Consider the following 17,249-nt stretch of genomic DNA (forward strand, 5'->3'; position numbering starts at 1 on the left):
AGGACCATTGTCTTTGTAAAGGCAGAATTAGTTTTGTAACCTTCATTGGATCTCGTTAGATTGTGTAATTGTTGTCACCGGTAAGTGTGTTTTGTGTTACATGCAATACACACGTGTATTGATTGTCGTAATTCTATTCAGCCACTCTACAGGTGTCTCCACATTTGCTTACTGTACATTCTGGTTTCTATTCTCCTTATCAGACATGCACTTTGCTCCCTCAGGTTTAGCCCCTCTTGTGTCTGGTAATGCAAATGTCACTCCTAAAGTATGTTTTCTCAAGCGGAGCATGGAAAAAGGTCACACAATGTCTTCTTGAAGTGTGTAATGAAAGATACTGATTCTACTGTTGGATCTGGGTAATCCTTTCTGGTACACGACCTAGCATGAGAACCTCCAGCCGACTTTTTCTCTGTGAGAGGCAGGTGCACGCAAGACTTTATATGAATGAGCTAAAAGAGAGAGAGAGAGAGAGAGAACGAGAGAGAGAGAGAGAGAACGAGAGAACGAGAGAACGAGAGAACGAGAGAACGAGAGAACGAGAATCACCGGGGGGAGCGTCACCTGCATTGAAGACTAGCTTAAATGTATTAGTCGGGTCACGGACGTTGCTCTCCTACTGAGCTAATCACCAACCAAAGCTTCGTAGTGTTTTGGGGTTGTGTGTCCTGTGAGATTTTATGAAAGGCAACTCGTAGTAGCCGCTCCTTTAAGCATTGCCGTTACGCTTCCCATAGAGCCAGTTGTAAATGACGTCATTCATAACTACAGTGCGTAAGGGGGCATGTACGGAAGGCCTACCTGTCGATCTTTGAGCTCATTATGCAGATCAGGGTGCTTGTCTTTTAATTGTTTTGTGATGTTGGAGGTGTTTCCGCCTTTCGCCTGGCAGGTTGTATAACATCATCTACAGACCGTTGCTTCGCCTTGCGCATTTTCTTCAGCCGTCATTCGTTTCATGGTCTCCTTCTTTTTGTCTTCCTCCGCACTTGTGAGTCAAATACACTTTTATTTGCAATATGCTAATTCCTGCTTCATGGGCTCCTTCGTCTCTTGCTGTGCACGCGTGGGTCAAACCACGCTGCTACTTGTTTTCTCCCCCCTACACACACACACACACACACACACTCACTCACGCACCCACGCACACACACACTGTCTCTCTGTGATGATACACTGCTACTTGTTTGCTATTTGCTAACTCCTCGGACTAGTTAAGAGACTCGGCAAGGTCACTTGGCGAGCGGCGGCTCTGCAAGTACCGGTACCATACAAAATGCAGTATAGTACAGTTTTAAATGACGCAGTACCCCGATACCAAATTAGTACCGGTTAACCGTGCATTCCTAATACACACTTAGCTAAACAGGAAGTACAGGCTTGATAAGTGATTCAGAAAATGGATGTTCATACTAAAAAAATACCTTTCATATCACGAAATATTATTTGTTTTCACACTGCAGTCTTGAGTTTTGAAATCTGTACAATAAATGTTTTCAAAACGACATTACAGTAGATGTCATTTTTAATTTTTAAACAATATCTGTCTGAAACATTTTTGTATCCCCTATTTAGATTCATAAATACGTTTGTAAAAAAAAAAAAACATGTCAGTGGTTACTTTGCCTCTTTTGTGAACATTTGATAATTTTTATATAGCAGCACTACCGGATGCATTTCTCTTTTGATACAGATCTTTTTAATGTCACTTCAAAATAAAATGAGAAAATGATCAATCATAGTGTGTTGTATAATTTTGTTGATAGAAAAATCTGAAAATATATCGTCGTATATCGTTATTGTGTTATGAAATAGCCTATATTGTGATAGAAGTTTTTTTCCGTACAGCCCAGCACTATTTGTCCTTATCACAAACTCCCAGTGATTTACGGGATCTATTGTGCCATAGCTCAGAAGGGCTGTCACACATCAGACAGAAGCATTGCTGCTTTTCAGGGAGTGTCAGAGCTATTTACAGCCGCTTGAGATGTTTAGATTTTACTGCTCAGTAAAGTACCTGCTTCCCACTGGAGTATATTACTTCTCTTTGGAAGGACATGGGGGCCACTACTAAAACCTCTTCTCGTTCTGTGAGAATTGAATTTCCATAATTCACATTTGCATGAGGAGTCATAGTACACTGTACAGCCATTATTTCTAGTCTTTCTGAAATTGGCCTGTTTTGAGATTGTGGTCTGACAGCATACAATTGAGCCACTGCTATACCCTATACTGCTGGGCTGTTGGATTTTGCCACCATGATTATTAGGCATGTCTGCACAATTCTTCACTGAATTACACCTGTCAATTAGCGGGGGTGGGCAATTTACAAAATTTTGCTGGTCTGTCATTTGTCTTTTTTTATTTAAGCTCGACCAAAGTGTAATAATCAGTCTGTCATTTTTTTTCACCACACAGTAAATTATGTACGTAGAGTAAATTTGATTATATTTAGAGTGGGACCAAATAGACTGTTTTCAAGTAATAGTCACACTTGGTAGAGACAAAAATAAAGAAACTGGAAAATAAATAGATAAAAGTCACTCAAGGGTTGAGGAACAAACTCATGACTTCAGCTTGGGAAACAGCCGATCGATTCCCTGAGCCATGCACCTCCTGCTGTGCATGTCTGCTGGAATCTTCGTAACTACAAGAGACCAAAATATGGTCAAACACTATTGGAGATAAGTAAACAGTAGGAGGTGCATAGCTCAGGTGGTAGTGTGGCAGTCTCCCAAGCTAAAAGTCGTGCGTTCATTTGTCATCTCTTGAGTCACTTTTATTTTTTCCCCCCAATTTATTTTACTCTCTTCCAAATGTAAATATTAGCCGACTCTAAAACTGAGTCCATTTGGTCCCACTCTAAATAGAGTCAAATTTACTTTTTCACCACTATTTTAAGACCGACAAAGGTGGGCATTCCGTCAGTACCGACGGACCGTCTGTCAGTCTGTCATTCATCATCAAACATTGCTTCCATCAGTGGCGGATTAAGGGGTCCGTTGGTACTTGACCCGGTTAGTGACGATTACACTGATGTTGCCAACTAAATGCTCAGAGTGAATAGCTGTGATGAAAGGCAACAAAGACGATGAAGAAAATGGGACTCTCAGACTCCGACATTTGTCTCCAATGTTTACAAAACACTACAGACACTTATATTCATGCTTTATGGTTATGTACTCCGGTTATGTATTTCTGGACTAAAGTCTTAGAAAAACTTTCCGCTATTTTGGACTGTAGACCTTAATCTCCAAATTTGTGTTTGCTAGGTGACCTAACAACAATTGACTTACCACATAAACAATTTCAATCTACACTTGTAGCCCTTACTATCGCTAAAAAAACTTCTTGTTAACTGGAAATTCTTGTTAACTGGAAAAATAAACAAACTCTGAATATCGACCAATGGTCTAACCTCCTCATAAATCACATTTTAATGGAAAAAATATCTGCCTCAAATAAAAACCAAATATCAAAATTTATAGAAACATGGTCTACGTATATAGAATTTTTTAACCTAATTCTGGTTACTTAATTCTGTCTATTAGCGAGAGCCACTACATCGTGATACATACGTGTTACATTGATGTTTCTGCATTTGGCAATTTATTATTATATTATATTATTAGTATGGGATTTTTTTTAATAGGCTTTAGGTGAACTGATGAATACACACACGCACGCACACACGCACACACACACGCACATACACATACTCACCAACATTCAAAATAAATAAATAAATATATATATATATATATATATATATATATATATATATGTGTGTGTGTGTATATATATATATATATATATGTATATATATTTTTCAAAAAAAATTTAAAAAAGAGAAAAAAAACATTTTTTTACTTTTTTTTTTTTTTGAAAAGGAGAGCAATGATGATGTCAAATCGAATGAACAATACTGAGCTCTCTTTAAAAGAAAAAAAAAAACAACATTGCTTCCATCAGTGGCAGATTAAGGGTTCCGTTGGTACTTGGCCCGGTTAGTGACGATTACACTGATGTTGCCAACTTATTGCTCACAGTGAATAGCTGTGATGAAAGGCAACAAAGACTAAATTGCATTTCCTAATTGGTTTGTACTGTTAGTTTGGGAATGGTGCATAAAAGAAAGACTTATTTTAATATACAAGGCAAACAAATGTCTTCCAACTTGGAAGACTCTTGTATTCGATTCTGTCCCCCCAAAAACGCCAGTATAGGCCTTTGCTCCCATAATCTTTTTCAATAGCTTAGTTAAAATTGCCATGTGTTGCATGATGCAGTGATCTGAAATGTTCTTTTTGAACCTTGTGTCGATATGCACTATTTATGTAAGGAGTGAGTACACCATGAGAGGAAGGAAAAAGAACTGAAAAAGCAGGAAGTGACTCGGCATGTCTTCCCCTCCAGGGTTCAGATAGCTCATATGAGTTGCGTGGGCTCTACTTCATGCAGTCACGTTTGAAGGGGTTCGGGAATCTTTGAAAGGGGTGGACAACGCTGAGTAGAAATTAAAAGAATTAAAGCAATGGTCAAGGCATTGGTAATAAAGTAAAGCTAGTGATTTACTTGAGTTGGGAGGATGGTAAATGCTTTATAGTGTAACAATCGCATGCATTGGCTAGTGGGGGCTTAATGAACTCTTTTCTTTTCTTTTTTTTTTGCGTGTGCCAGGGTTTGTTCTCTAGCAAACCGCACTGCGAGACGCAACAGCAAATACAATAAGTGGTGACGGAGGCAAGCCTTGATTTGCATTGCAACCTTACATAACAGCGTCTGACATTAAGCCTTTATCAACAGTGGCCCTTGAGTCGAGGTGTGGTGGCCCTTTAACTGACTGTAATTTTCAGGAAGTTTCAATAATTATTTAAATATTTAATGTGTTTATACTACATTATTATACAGATTACATCAATGTTGCTCAGGTAACAACCAATCACAGCTCAGCTTAAAAAAAACAGGTGAGCTGTGATTGGTCGTTGCCCGATCCCTGAGCAACTTTGAAGTTATCTTCAGCCGACAGCAAGTGGCAAGATGGACGCACCCTGAGAGGGATAAAATTGGCTGGATTTTGCTTCATAACTCATATTCCACAAATGTAATATTAATCAGATGTCATGTTTATATTAGTGAGGTCACATATAACATATTATTGTCAAGAAATGTTTAACGTTGACTGGTAAGTTGTATATATATATATATATATATATATATATATATACATGTGTCAATTTTGAGATTTCTGCCTAAAATAACCTCCTTAAGGTCTCTCTTTTCATTTCCCAGCAGCACAAAAGTTTAGTAGAAGTTTATGAAAATAAGTAGTTAGTAGGCAATGTAATTAGAGTGTGTGTTTTTAGCCGAGTTGCTTGAGCTAGCACGTCTTGGAAGTCTGCTCCAAAATGCACCCAACATCCCTTTCCTCAAACTTTACTTCACAAATGATTTATGTAAATGGACATAGCAACCAATAACAGTCAAAAATACACCATGAAGTGATCCTCCAGAACAAAATCGATCAGCAGTTGCACTCATGGCTCTGTCGACAGTTAGCTTACCTTATAGCAGAGGCGAATGTCATACCGGTGAATGTTTGTAATCCAAACATAGAGATCATCTTCAGTTGCGAAATCTCTTTAGTGAATCTATTTCTCCTTTTAATTGAATGTATGCATGCACTAAAGCAAAATATGTCACAAACAATCACCAGAGAATTAAATGGTCCTACAACTATACACTCAAGTACCTCCCACACACAAGTAAATTACCGTACAGAGAGTTGGGTTGACGTGGAATTAAATAATGAATGAATTAAGTGGTATGAAATAATGTAATGTTATAATAATATAATGTAAATAATGTAACATCTTTGACGTGTCATAAATGAACCGTCTGCTTGAGTGGCAGAATATTGCCGCATTTCCACTCTATATGCTCTTTTAAGTGTGATGAAATTAAAATCAAATATGAGCTATGAAGTATACTTGAAGACAAAAACATGATTGCAAAGCTCCCCGTTCGGTTGGCATGTACATTGGCCATATTGCTCTTTTTACAGTACATGACATGCATCAGAGCAAATAAAGAGGAAATAATAGCAGCTAACACGTTACATGGTATGTTTCCTCAACCTACAGTATCTTTCCTCAGCTGTTATGCAGTGCTTGAATCTCTTTTTAATATTTCTTAAAAAATCCATTGTGCATGCAACTCAATTGTTCTCATCGCCTCATATTTAGTCCTTCATTTTCCCTCCTGAGTTTGTCTGTCTCTCCACTGAGGAGCGAGACGATCAGGTGTGAGGAGGGGGAAAAAAACTGTGCTGTGCTGTGCTGTTACCATGGCAACGAATCCTCTGAGCTGAGCCAGTACTCTTCCACAGGCATGCATACATGCATACTCCCTCCCTGATGCCCTCACTATCTGCCTTCATAGACTAATGCACACTCCTTAATTAAACTGGAGGCAGAACTGGAAAGCCTGATCTCATTTTCATAAATAATAGAGTTACTAAGTAATGCATTACTGGCATCACTGGTAGGGCCACCCGAAAGATGGTTGATGTTGTTCCATGTCAGCAACACAACTGGACTCAGACACGTTATTCCGAAATCTCCAAATGGGGCCCCCTATTAGTAGGATTGATGCAAAATGGTACAACAAAATGAAGCGTACTTATCACCAGGGTTGGGAAATCCACGTCCAGAAAAGTCAAAACTCTGCCACAGAATGGCTTTAACCACAAATGCTTCTACTCAACTGGCAGGTAAACGAGCTCGTCTCCACCTGTTGAAAAGAAGCACTTGTGGCTAAAACAAAACCGTGTCAGGGTTTTTACTTTCTGGAACTGGTTTTCCCAACCCACTTATCACTCAGGGCACGCACAAAGAAAAAGAAAAGAAGTGTTGATTGGGAATGTGCATCTGTTTTGACAGAAAAATAGTGATGCCGTTTTTTCCAGTCCCATTGAGCACCAGAAAAATAATTTTACTGCACATTATTTGCTAACATTAGTTAAACAGCTGACTAGCTAATTAACTAGTTGAGCCATAACAATATTCGTTTACATTTCTTGACACAGAGCATATAAAAGGCCTCTGCATTCTGTCCATCCATTTTCTAATTGTGCATTGTTCTGCAGTTATCTTCCTCTCACTGCCTGGGTCGATTGTGGCCATCAGTCTGTTTCAAGGGAATTAACTCACTTGGGTAACTCTATTGCCTCGTTTTGCGACATCAATTTCTGTTCATGCAGTAATTAATCACACTTTCTGAGAAAACAGCTCCATAATGGGCTCTGTTAGTGTTTACCCTTTGATGAGATTTTTAAGCCATTTCGTTATTACATAAGGATGTTCTATAGCATTTTTTTTCTGACTGATAACAGTATGAATACTCAATAGTGGTGGGTGGATCGTTTCAAATATCATTATTATCGATACCAAGTCAGTATCAATAACGGATCGATAATGGCACTATGATATCAGTTTGGTCAAATAGATAATAGGCATGTCACAGCAGGCACAGGCAGATTTGCTCCTGCTCTTCCTCCTCTCCCATGTTTCGATCTTGTGCCGTCACGTGACTTAGCATCTCATCTTTGTAGTAGATTGCCTGAACATATACAGTATGTTACTTGTGCAAGGATTTGTTTTGTATGTTGTTTTATGTTTTATAACTGTTGTTGCATGATAATCTTTAACATCTTGTTTATGTAGGTTGAAAAAGAAGTACAATGAAGGCAGAATTTTTTGTTATTTTTTGTATTGGTATTATATGGACGGAGTCCAGGAAAAAGTTCCCCAGGGGGAAAATAAAAGTATATTGTATCGTATCGTATCCTATCGTATCCTATCGTATCCTATCGTATTTGTAGTTTCTGAACAGTATATGATAAAGTATTTGTTTAAATTTATTTTCCCCTAATCATATTTAGAAAGTTAATTTTATTTTATTTTATTATGGTTGTAATGTTTCTGGGGGGAGGGGGGGGGGGGCATTGATATTATTGTAAAAGTATTTTCTATATCAATAAACTTTGTCCTAATTTTGTCCTTCAAAAATTTAAGTTTAAAAATGAAACAACATAAAAACAGTTAAAGGTTGAAAATTGATTGTGAATAAGCAATTCGATGATACAGCTACCTTAATGAAAAAAATATATATATACCATACTGGCTCTGCATTTACTTGGTATCGGATCAATACCAAAATTTGCAGTATCACACACCACTAATACTAGACTCTTGAGTAGTCACCGATACGATAACAATAACTGATACCACTAGTATTTTGAGACATAAAATCTCCTGAAAAAAAACAATGACAGATACTTTTAAAGAAAGACCTCTGCATCTCAGTATAGTATTTTTCCTTAATGTATTTTTTTATTCTTCTAATGTCTAATTTCTAGTTCCTGATCATAAAATGGCCACAAGAGGGCAACTGATCACGAGTACCAATACCTTAAAATAAGGCCAGGTATCGGCCCAATACTGATACCTGGTATCAGTACTTGCCCTTCACTAATTTATGTACATAAAACTAGGATTATTATTTATTCAATTTAACAGCTATTAATCAATAAAACTATTCTTCTCTATGATTGTGTTTGGTGATCATTCTTGTAAACAAAAAAACGAAGTTGCTAGTATTCATTATGTATCAATTTTGCCATTTTCATCATTTTTGACAATGTTTGTTTGTTTCCTCTCAGATTTCTGTCTTTGCTGAAGTGGTCAAGGTGTGGGCTGAGTGAGTCCTCCCAAGTCCTCCCAGGCAGCAGGGGGCAGTAGCTGACATGCAGGAGCCAATCTTAGATGGCAAGATGGCAAAACAAGTGGGATTACCATTTAGATTTATAAATGCATTCCCCTAATGACCTCTGAAGTCACTATGTAATGATAAAATAATGCTTACAAGTCTTTTTGCTTTGTAGATTTTTTATATTCACATTTTAGAAAAATAAACAAAAATAAATCTTCATGTTTGTCAACATCGAACTTCTCATTATACGTCCATGCTTTTTTTCCCCGCCTTGACATTTTAATTTTTAGACAATAATGATAATACTATTAATTCAATATAGATTATAATACTGTTGTGAGACTAATGCTTTCTGTACTTTTATGTGGTTAAAGGAGCAGAATTCTAAGCCTCTGGATGAACAGAAAGAGAACGACGACACACCAGAAAAGACATCCCCAAACAAAAACCTGAAATCACCGCAGATAGGCTCCAAGAGACATAAAACCACACAGTTTAAAGTAGCACTGCTGGATTTGTCAGACTACAAAGGAGACATTGAGGTATGCGTTACACCACAAATAATTTGGTAACACATTTAATAATTAGTCTTAGCAACATTTGTTCAAACGCTGAAATTGATTCCTTAGTCTTCTTTTTCTTGGTCTTTGTGGGCAAATTATTGTTGAAGACATCACTGGTTGGATGAGGAAATAAAAGAGATAAGGACATGCAGAGAGCTCATAGGACGCGAGATAGTTTTACGTTTTGCGTTAACACATACTGAAACATCACATCTTTGCAGATTGAAAGTGTTTCCACACATGCATCAGTTTTTTTTTATTCCAGCAGTGTGAAATGACACATCACCTGCTGGGAAAGGAATATAAAGCCATGCACAACAGGCGCTTCTATGAATACACCAAAAAACTATATCCAAAAGAATTTTAGTTTCCCACTGTTAATGAGTTGCACTTGTAAACATTTCTAGTAAAATAACAGGTTATACTTTATGTCATGATTCTATGAAGTTACACTATTTAGATCAATGACACAGCAATGGAATTATTGTCTGAAATACAAGCAAGGTCATGGATTATGGATTGCAAGACCTGTAGGCCTACTGATTATTAAAATGGATGAAGCCCTTTATTTTCACAAGCCTTCTCAAGTGCATAAAAACGGTAATTTTGGCTTTTGGGTGTGTAAAACGCATCAGCAATGCGGCACATTCACCACCATTTTCTTTAACACACTGAAAACATTTCAGCAATACCTTTAATTGCTGGCAATACTGCAAAAAATAGTTTGCATTATTCTTATGAATGCTTTTACGTCTTGAGTGCTCTTAATATTTTCCTGTCTTCACAAAGGTGCATAAAGGAAAACCTCTAGCTACTGCTAAGAAATGTGAGAGTACACACTCCTGCCTTAAGTAGTACTTTAATTGGAGGATGTTCCACATTCATGCATTATTTATCTATCTATCTATCTATCTATCTATCTATCTATCTATCTATCTATCTATCTATCTATCTATCCATCCATCCATCCATCCATCCATCCATCCATCCATCCATCCATCCATCCATCCATCCATCCATCCATCCATCCATCCATCTATCTATCTATCTATCTATCTATCTATCTATCTATCTATCTATCTATCTATCTATCTATCTATCTATCTATCTATCTCTTGCTAGCTACTGTAGCTAGCCATCTAGCTAGCCATCTAGCAATCTAGCTATGACAAAACTCCTTTTAACTTGTCCTATCTGTGCATCTGAGTCATTTCAGCGCGCTGACAACACACCTTTCCTTTTGCAAACAGCACACACAGTCTGATCAAATGAGTGCCGCTGCAATTTAGCGGCTGCTAGTTGAGCTGGTTAAATGGCATGTTTGTTTAAATCAGGTCAAAATATGTCTGGGTCCAGCCCTTTTGGAAGGGAGTCTTCCTGTTGCGCACCGACCGCTTGCTATACCTCTAGTTCTCCCAACCTTAATTCTTCAGCTAAACAACATGCTTGGACAATTATTGATTTTGAACATTGAAGGAAAGCCTTTAGTTGTTCCAGTAATAGTCTCTGGTCAATAAAATCATGGTTGGATAAGGTTGGTGTAGAAGAACAAGAGTGTCCTGCTGAGGAAAAACGCAAATGAATATTGTTAGCCTGGCCCCATACTTAGTGTACTTCACATTTAGAAACATGTGCAGTCATAGTACACCCCTCTGCATAGTTCTAAAATTTGCTTTACGTGACCAAAAGTATACATAAAAAGAGCAGAATTACCAAGCGTCGCTCTACCGTTCTTTGACCTTTAAAATGCCATTGGTGTATCAATTCAAGTGCTAGCAGGGAATTGTTAAGAATCACTGCTTCACATTTACAGTACATATGTTTCCATGGCAACACCATGATTCCCCCATACTCTTGATTGTTTTTTTTTGTTTTTTTATTGCAGTGGTTAACATGAAACTCCTTACACATAGTTCATCTGATTCACATGATACCAATTTCAACATATATGAAAATAAAAATAATCTAATCATGTGGGCTAGTATTTTTTTCTCATTACAAATATTCACAGGTTTTCCAAAATTCAACCCCCCAAGCTCCCCCCCCCTTTTTTTTTTACCATTCGTTCTCAATGAGGCCAGTATTCCTCCAAGTGTTGTTAAACGTTCATTGACAATGGTACATTGAACATGACACGTTTACATCATTCCCATTTTCAACATGACAAAATTTCCAACTGACCAAAAATTCACGATTTTCACTTTTAAAATAGCTACAGTAAATTCCCTATTCATTCCCAATGGTGCATTTAATATTCCATATTTACGTCATTACCATTTAAAAGTTAAATAATTCAGCTCATTTAGTTTACCTTGAAAACATTTTTCAACATGCCACAATTGTGCACATACCAAAAATTCCCAGATCTTCACCCTAAAAAACAAACAGCAAAACAAACAAAAAAAACCTTACCATAAAATAAATATTCTACATTATTCACTCCTCCCTCAACATTACTTGACTGATTCAAACCATTCAAATTTCAACATATTCAGATCATTCAAGCCATCTCAATTGCCATTCCCATTCACCAAATTTTCTAAAGCACCAAATCCCAAAATATTGACATATTCCCGTCCTGCTTCCGCATTTATACACCCATTCACACCGTTTCAACTTCAACATAATCAACCCATTCCAGGTCATTGTATATCATTCCATGTTTTTCTATATCATTCCACATCATTCAAAGTCATTCCAAATAATTCCACATCATTCAAAGTCATTCCAAATAATTCCACATCATTCCACATTCTTCAGTTTTATTTCATTCAGCCTTCAAACACAATTTCTCCAGAAATTGCAAATGTGTGCTTCTAAGATCAAGTAAAGTGAAGTATGGTATGTACCCTATGATTGGCTGACGACCAGCCTCGAGAGTACCCCGCCTCTCACCCAAATTCCAAATGCACTGATTGAGACACAAAATCAGATGATGGAGCTGTTTTTATAAAAAAAATATTGTTTTCATCATATTAGTAAACAAAACGTTACCCATTCAGAAACATTGCTGTCCATGCTAAGATATTGGACGACATCTGTTTTGTTTGTTCTGACATTTTAAACTTGCCGTGCATTTGTCATTGCAGAAGCACTCAAAAGGACAGACGCTGATAGACATGGTGTGTGAGCACCTCAACTTGCTGGAGAAGGACTATTTTGGCTTGACCTTTGTAGACACAGACACCCAAAAGGTCAGCGGATCGCTCACCACAATACTGTAGTAGGTGATTTGAATGCATAAACATCAACAAGGCAATCAGTATTCCTCTCACTTGTTGGCTGAGTTAACGCTCTCCACTGTGCGCAATTCATCACTTAGAGATGAATGGAAAATGGAAATGCTTTGTCACAATCTATGCAGTTTCTGAAAATGTGTGCAGCTGGTTTAGAGATGAAAATGCTGCATTGAACATTAAAGATGCATATTCAATTTTGCTAAATAAATATTTATTGGAAACAGAGTAGTCCAAGGATATTACTGTTGAGTGAATTTAGACGGATGAAACCAAGACTTACAGGTGAGTTTTTATTATTTGAAACATATAATTACATAATTGTCATTGCAGTGAGCTGAGGGGGCCTTGATGTCTATGTTGACTATAGGTTAGCGGGTTTGACAGACGTTAGCCTCCTGTAAGGCAGGTATGCGATTGCACAACAGGCCACAGAGGACAGGCCTTCCTTTTGATGGCAGAAAAGATGACAAGACTAAGTCTCGCTTATATCTGGAGTACTTCCGCCATCATTATCATCAACATGGAGACATCTTGACAGCTCAATTGTCGTGACTTGTTACATAGTGGATAGTTGATGATGGTGCATGATATTTTCCATAGAGACAAGAAGAGTTGTATGTGTTTAACTCATTCACTGCCATTGACGGCTATAGAGGTCAAAAATTCATTTAAACAATTTCTATTAGTTTTTAAAACTTTTTTATTAACTTTTGCTGTTAATTATGATTAAAAAATGTAATTGCTGACGCCCCTAATTTTTTATAATCTTTTCTTAATTTTTTTTTTTAAAAAAGATTATTATAATATATATATTTTTTAATCAAAATTACTTTTAAAAAAGATTATTACAAATTTTGAATTTTTCATAATTAATCCCATGACTTCACTAGTTAACTCACGATTAATCACAAATTTTATATCTGTTCTAAATGTACAATAAAAATTTTTTTCTAGGTTTTCATTTGACGTCTTTAGCCGTCAATGACAGTGAATGAGATCAAAGTAATTAAAAGAAAAACATCAAATGGAACTTTTAATATGTCCAAATAATCTGTTATTATGGTCTATGGTCAGCACATATGAACACTAGGGGTGGAAATATTTGACTGTCTCACGATTCGATTCAATTCCGATTTTTGGGTCTGCGATTCGATTGAGAATCAATTTTCCATTCTGGACAATTTTTTATTCAAATTGATTTGATTGACAAGGATTTCTGCTTCAATTATAGATGTGCAAAGAATCATCATGATCTACTCCAGTCTGACTCGCTAACGCCAATTAGCGCTCTACTCGCGGCAGTTTTATCACTCAAAAGAACGTCTATTTATACAAAATGCTTCAGGAAAGCATGTTTACATTACTCACCGGCATATGCTCTTCCTACGCTGCAAAAACTTGGCATAACTTGATCGTGACTTTTTCCTTCTACTCTCTAATGTGGAGACAACTTAACTGTGTATCAGAAAGCACGGAACCACACTTCCCCTAAGTGGCCAAAACATGTCCAACATGAACAGCGCTCCCAATAAAGGCACACACAAACAAGGGCAAAATCGATTTTGGGACATTTAAAATTTATTCTGAATCGTACTAAATGATAATCGTGATTCTTATGAGAATTGATTTTTTTTTGGGGGGGGGGGGCACACCCCCAATAAACACCTACATAGAAAATATTTTGGCTTTATTTATTCAAATGTAGTTGACTGTGTTTTTCTCTAATTCTCTCATATTAAAGGAACACTTCTGTAGTATAAAGAGTAATTTTACATGACCAGATAAATAAAGATCTGGAAATATTAAATTTAACTTTTTGACTTGCTAGAGTCAGCATCCGTATAAAGAAATCCCAAAGCACCCAATTAACTTTTAGATGCAAGTAAAGTGAAGCGTTTCAAACATCAAATCTAATAATGATAGAATATTTAAGGGAAAGAAACCCACACACGAGTCATCACTGCTTATACACACTTTTTCTAGTCTTTGTAGTGTATTCAACTGAATACATTTTGAAAAGGATGTGCAAATAATCGTGTTGTGTTTTTTCATTTCATTTTTCATTGAAATTAGTTTTTGCGAAAACAAATATTCCATAGAGAATATTTCACTGCTCTTTCATTTTCTGTATGCATGTTGCAGCAGGGTTACTTTTGGTCAATTGGCTGATGAGCTCTTCTGGTGGCCAAAAAATAAATTGGTGCCACTGCAATTTAGATCAGGGCATTATCAAACAGGATAAGAGCAGCAGGCTAAAGATCGCTCAATTTGCAGTACAATGAAGAAACAGATGCTTTCATTAAATCGTAACTGCTCAGCTGTGGCGGACTTGCATTCTTTATTTCAACATATGGAGAGGCTTTCATTAGGGATACCAATGGCAATTAAAGTAAAATGTGTCACCAGTGTTCGCAATTGCCATCTTTGCTGCCCGCCCTGCATGAATCCTGCCTTCTGTCTTCCAGAACTGGTTGGACCCCTCCAAGGAGATCAAGAAACAGATGCGCAGTGAGTATCTTAGCCAGGAAGTCAGGATGATACACTCTTTGCATTTCACAAATTGATGCAAAATTAAACATCATGATTTCATCTAATTTACACTCACCAGTCTCAAGATTTAATCTTTTGATCAAAAGGTTTTAAGCACATTCAACATTGAATTCAAAAACTAAAACAGTCAAATTAATTATTTACCAGTGGTATTAAAATTTTATTTTTATTTTTATTTACTGTTATTTTATTTATTTATTTATTTTTCTATTTCATTTCATATTGTTCTTAACATTGTATTTGTATGTTTTTAAATGTTGTTGTAAAGTGACCTTGAGTGTCCAGATAGGCGCCTATAAATAAAAGGTATTATTATTATTATTATTATTATTATTATTAAGCATATTCAACTTAGGTTGAATAAAAAAACAAAAACAGTCAAATTAATTATTTACCAGTGGAATTAAGTTTAAATTTGGTCACCAATTATCTCTCACATTTTAATACTGTACATTATTTGGCATAAAACACAATGATAATTATTTTAGTTTCATGGTGGACAAAGAAAATTACAAGATAATTACTGTACATTTGAGATGATGAAATCAAAGGAGTCTGAAATCAGACTTAAAAATAAAAAATAAAAATCTGGTTCAAAACCTTTTCATTTAATTTCTATTTATGTCCAATAAGATTGCTGGCAAGAGTAGCCTTTTAAAGAATTTAGATTATTTTGTTGAGTGTTGTCATTGGACATTTACGTACCGTAATTATCAGGCTACTTGTGTATTGTCATTGTGTTTGTCCACAACCACAGTTTTTGAAAGGTTGCTTAGTTTGTGTGAGTTTAAGATGATGATCATTTGCTCATAAAAAAATACTCATTTGTTCCCACCCTATTTGGAAAGGCTTAATATGTCCTTCTCATTTATTTTCCAATGCCAGTGGGTACTAAATAAATTCTGTTACAGAGGAAATCAATATAAATTAGCATAATTCATTGCCTGGAGTTTATTTGCCTTATTTGAGGCCACAAAGCAGAAGAATGGACAGTGGGTTAAGTGTTGACAGATGTAGACTGATCAAAAAAAGTCGTAGAAGTATTATCATTAATTAACTTCTGCATGTCACCATTCAATTACAAGCTTTATTCGGCCAACATATTTAAAGAGCGCTAAAGAGATTTTTAAAGTATCTTACAGTTCAGTGCAAAAACGGATTTTACAAATACTTTGAAAGAAAGTCATCTTCAATCATTGTTTTTCGCCTGAATATAAAAGCATTTACACTTTATTGGTATGTTTTGAATCTTTATTCATCCATATTCACTGAATAAAAGATACCAGTGAGAGAGAGAGAGAGAGGATAAGCTTTTTAACTCATTTGCTCCCAAAAACGTATAAACATGTTCGATTTTAAATATTGCCATGGTCCCAAAAACGTATTTATTTATTTTATTTATTATTATTTATTTATCTTATTTTACGCTAGAGCATACAGAAGGCTTTGATGCAGCTTTTGACCTGAAGAGGTCACCTAAAGCAATGGTAGTTATTACAAAAACGGCCAGTAGGTGGCAGCAGAGTATAAGAGATCAACCAGGGCCATGTTGCAACAATCTCTTTTCCCTAGTGTTTTCAAAAGGTTTGTTAACAATGATGAAACGTAGCTATATTCTAATGCTACTTTCTGCAAAACTGAAACAGATACAAATATACTCTTTTCCTGATAAAAGAAGAGACTCTAATCTTTCTTTTGGTAGGTTCCATGTTTTAATAGCAATAGAACAAAATAAACAGCCTTGAGCGAAGGGGGTTGCTTCACTGAAAATAGCCGGGAATGAATGAGTTAAGGTGATTTTTGGTGAACAGGAGGCGTATCATAAATGGGTTTGTGTTATTCACGGTATTTTACCCTATATTTAAAAAAATAATAATGTTCAACCTTGGAAAAGATCTTCACTCTATAAACTAAGTAGTCTTCTTTGCTTGGTCGGAGTTAAATTTCAGCTCTTGAATGTGATCTAATTGTTTCAAGCAAGTGGAGATGAAGTGTCACGAGAATATACATTATTTAGTTCTTTCAGAAATAAAAAGGACATTGCTCTCTCTTTTTTCTTTTCTTTTTTTGACATGTCAAATCGGTAAAATTACCGAATGAACAATACTGAGCTCCCCCCCCCCCC

At 36.3% G+C, this 17,249-nt stretch overlaps 1 protein-coding gene across 9 annotated transcripts in view; it reads left to right on the top strand.

Annotated features, from left to right (window-relative positions):
* The window catches only part of LOC144056015 (band 4.1-like protein 1), a 77,337-nt gene that overhangs the window by 31,585 nt on the left and 28,503 nt on the right, over window positions 1-17,249 (top strand). For 8 of the 9 annotated variants that reach the window (XM_077572349.1, XM_077572353.1, XM_077572356.1 and 5 more), the window contains exons 3-6: window positions 8,723-8,845; window positions 9,147-9,314; window positions 12,425-12,529; window positions 15,040-15,082. In XM_077572349.1, the coding sequence (XP_077428475.1) occupies window positions 8,807-8,845; window positions 9,147-9,314; window positions 12,425-12,529; window positions 15,040-15,082 (355 nt within the window). In that variant the 5' untranslated portion in view covers window positions 8,723-8,806. Of the gene's footprint in view, window positions 1-8,722; window positions 8,846-9,146; window positions 9,315-12,424; window positions 12,530-15,035; window positions 15,083-17,249 lie in introns of those variants that run through there. The other variant, XM_077572355.1, reaches the window with a different exon arrangement.

The sequence above is a fragment of the Vanacampus margaritifer genome, chromosome 8 (genome assembly GCF_051991255.1).
Source record: "Vanacampus margaritifer isolate UIUO_Vmar chromosome 8, RoL_Vmar_1.0, whole genome shotgun sequence".
Lineage (NCBI taxonomy): Eukaryota > Metazoa > Chordata > Actinopteri > Syngnathiformes > Syngnathidae > Vanacampus > Vanacampus margaritifer.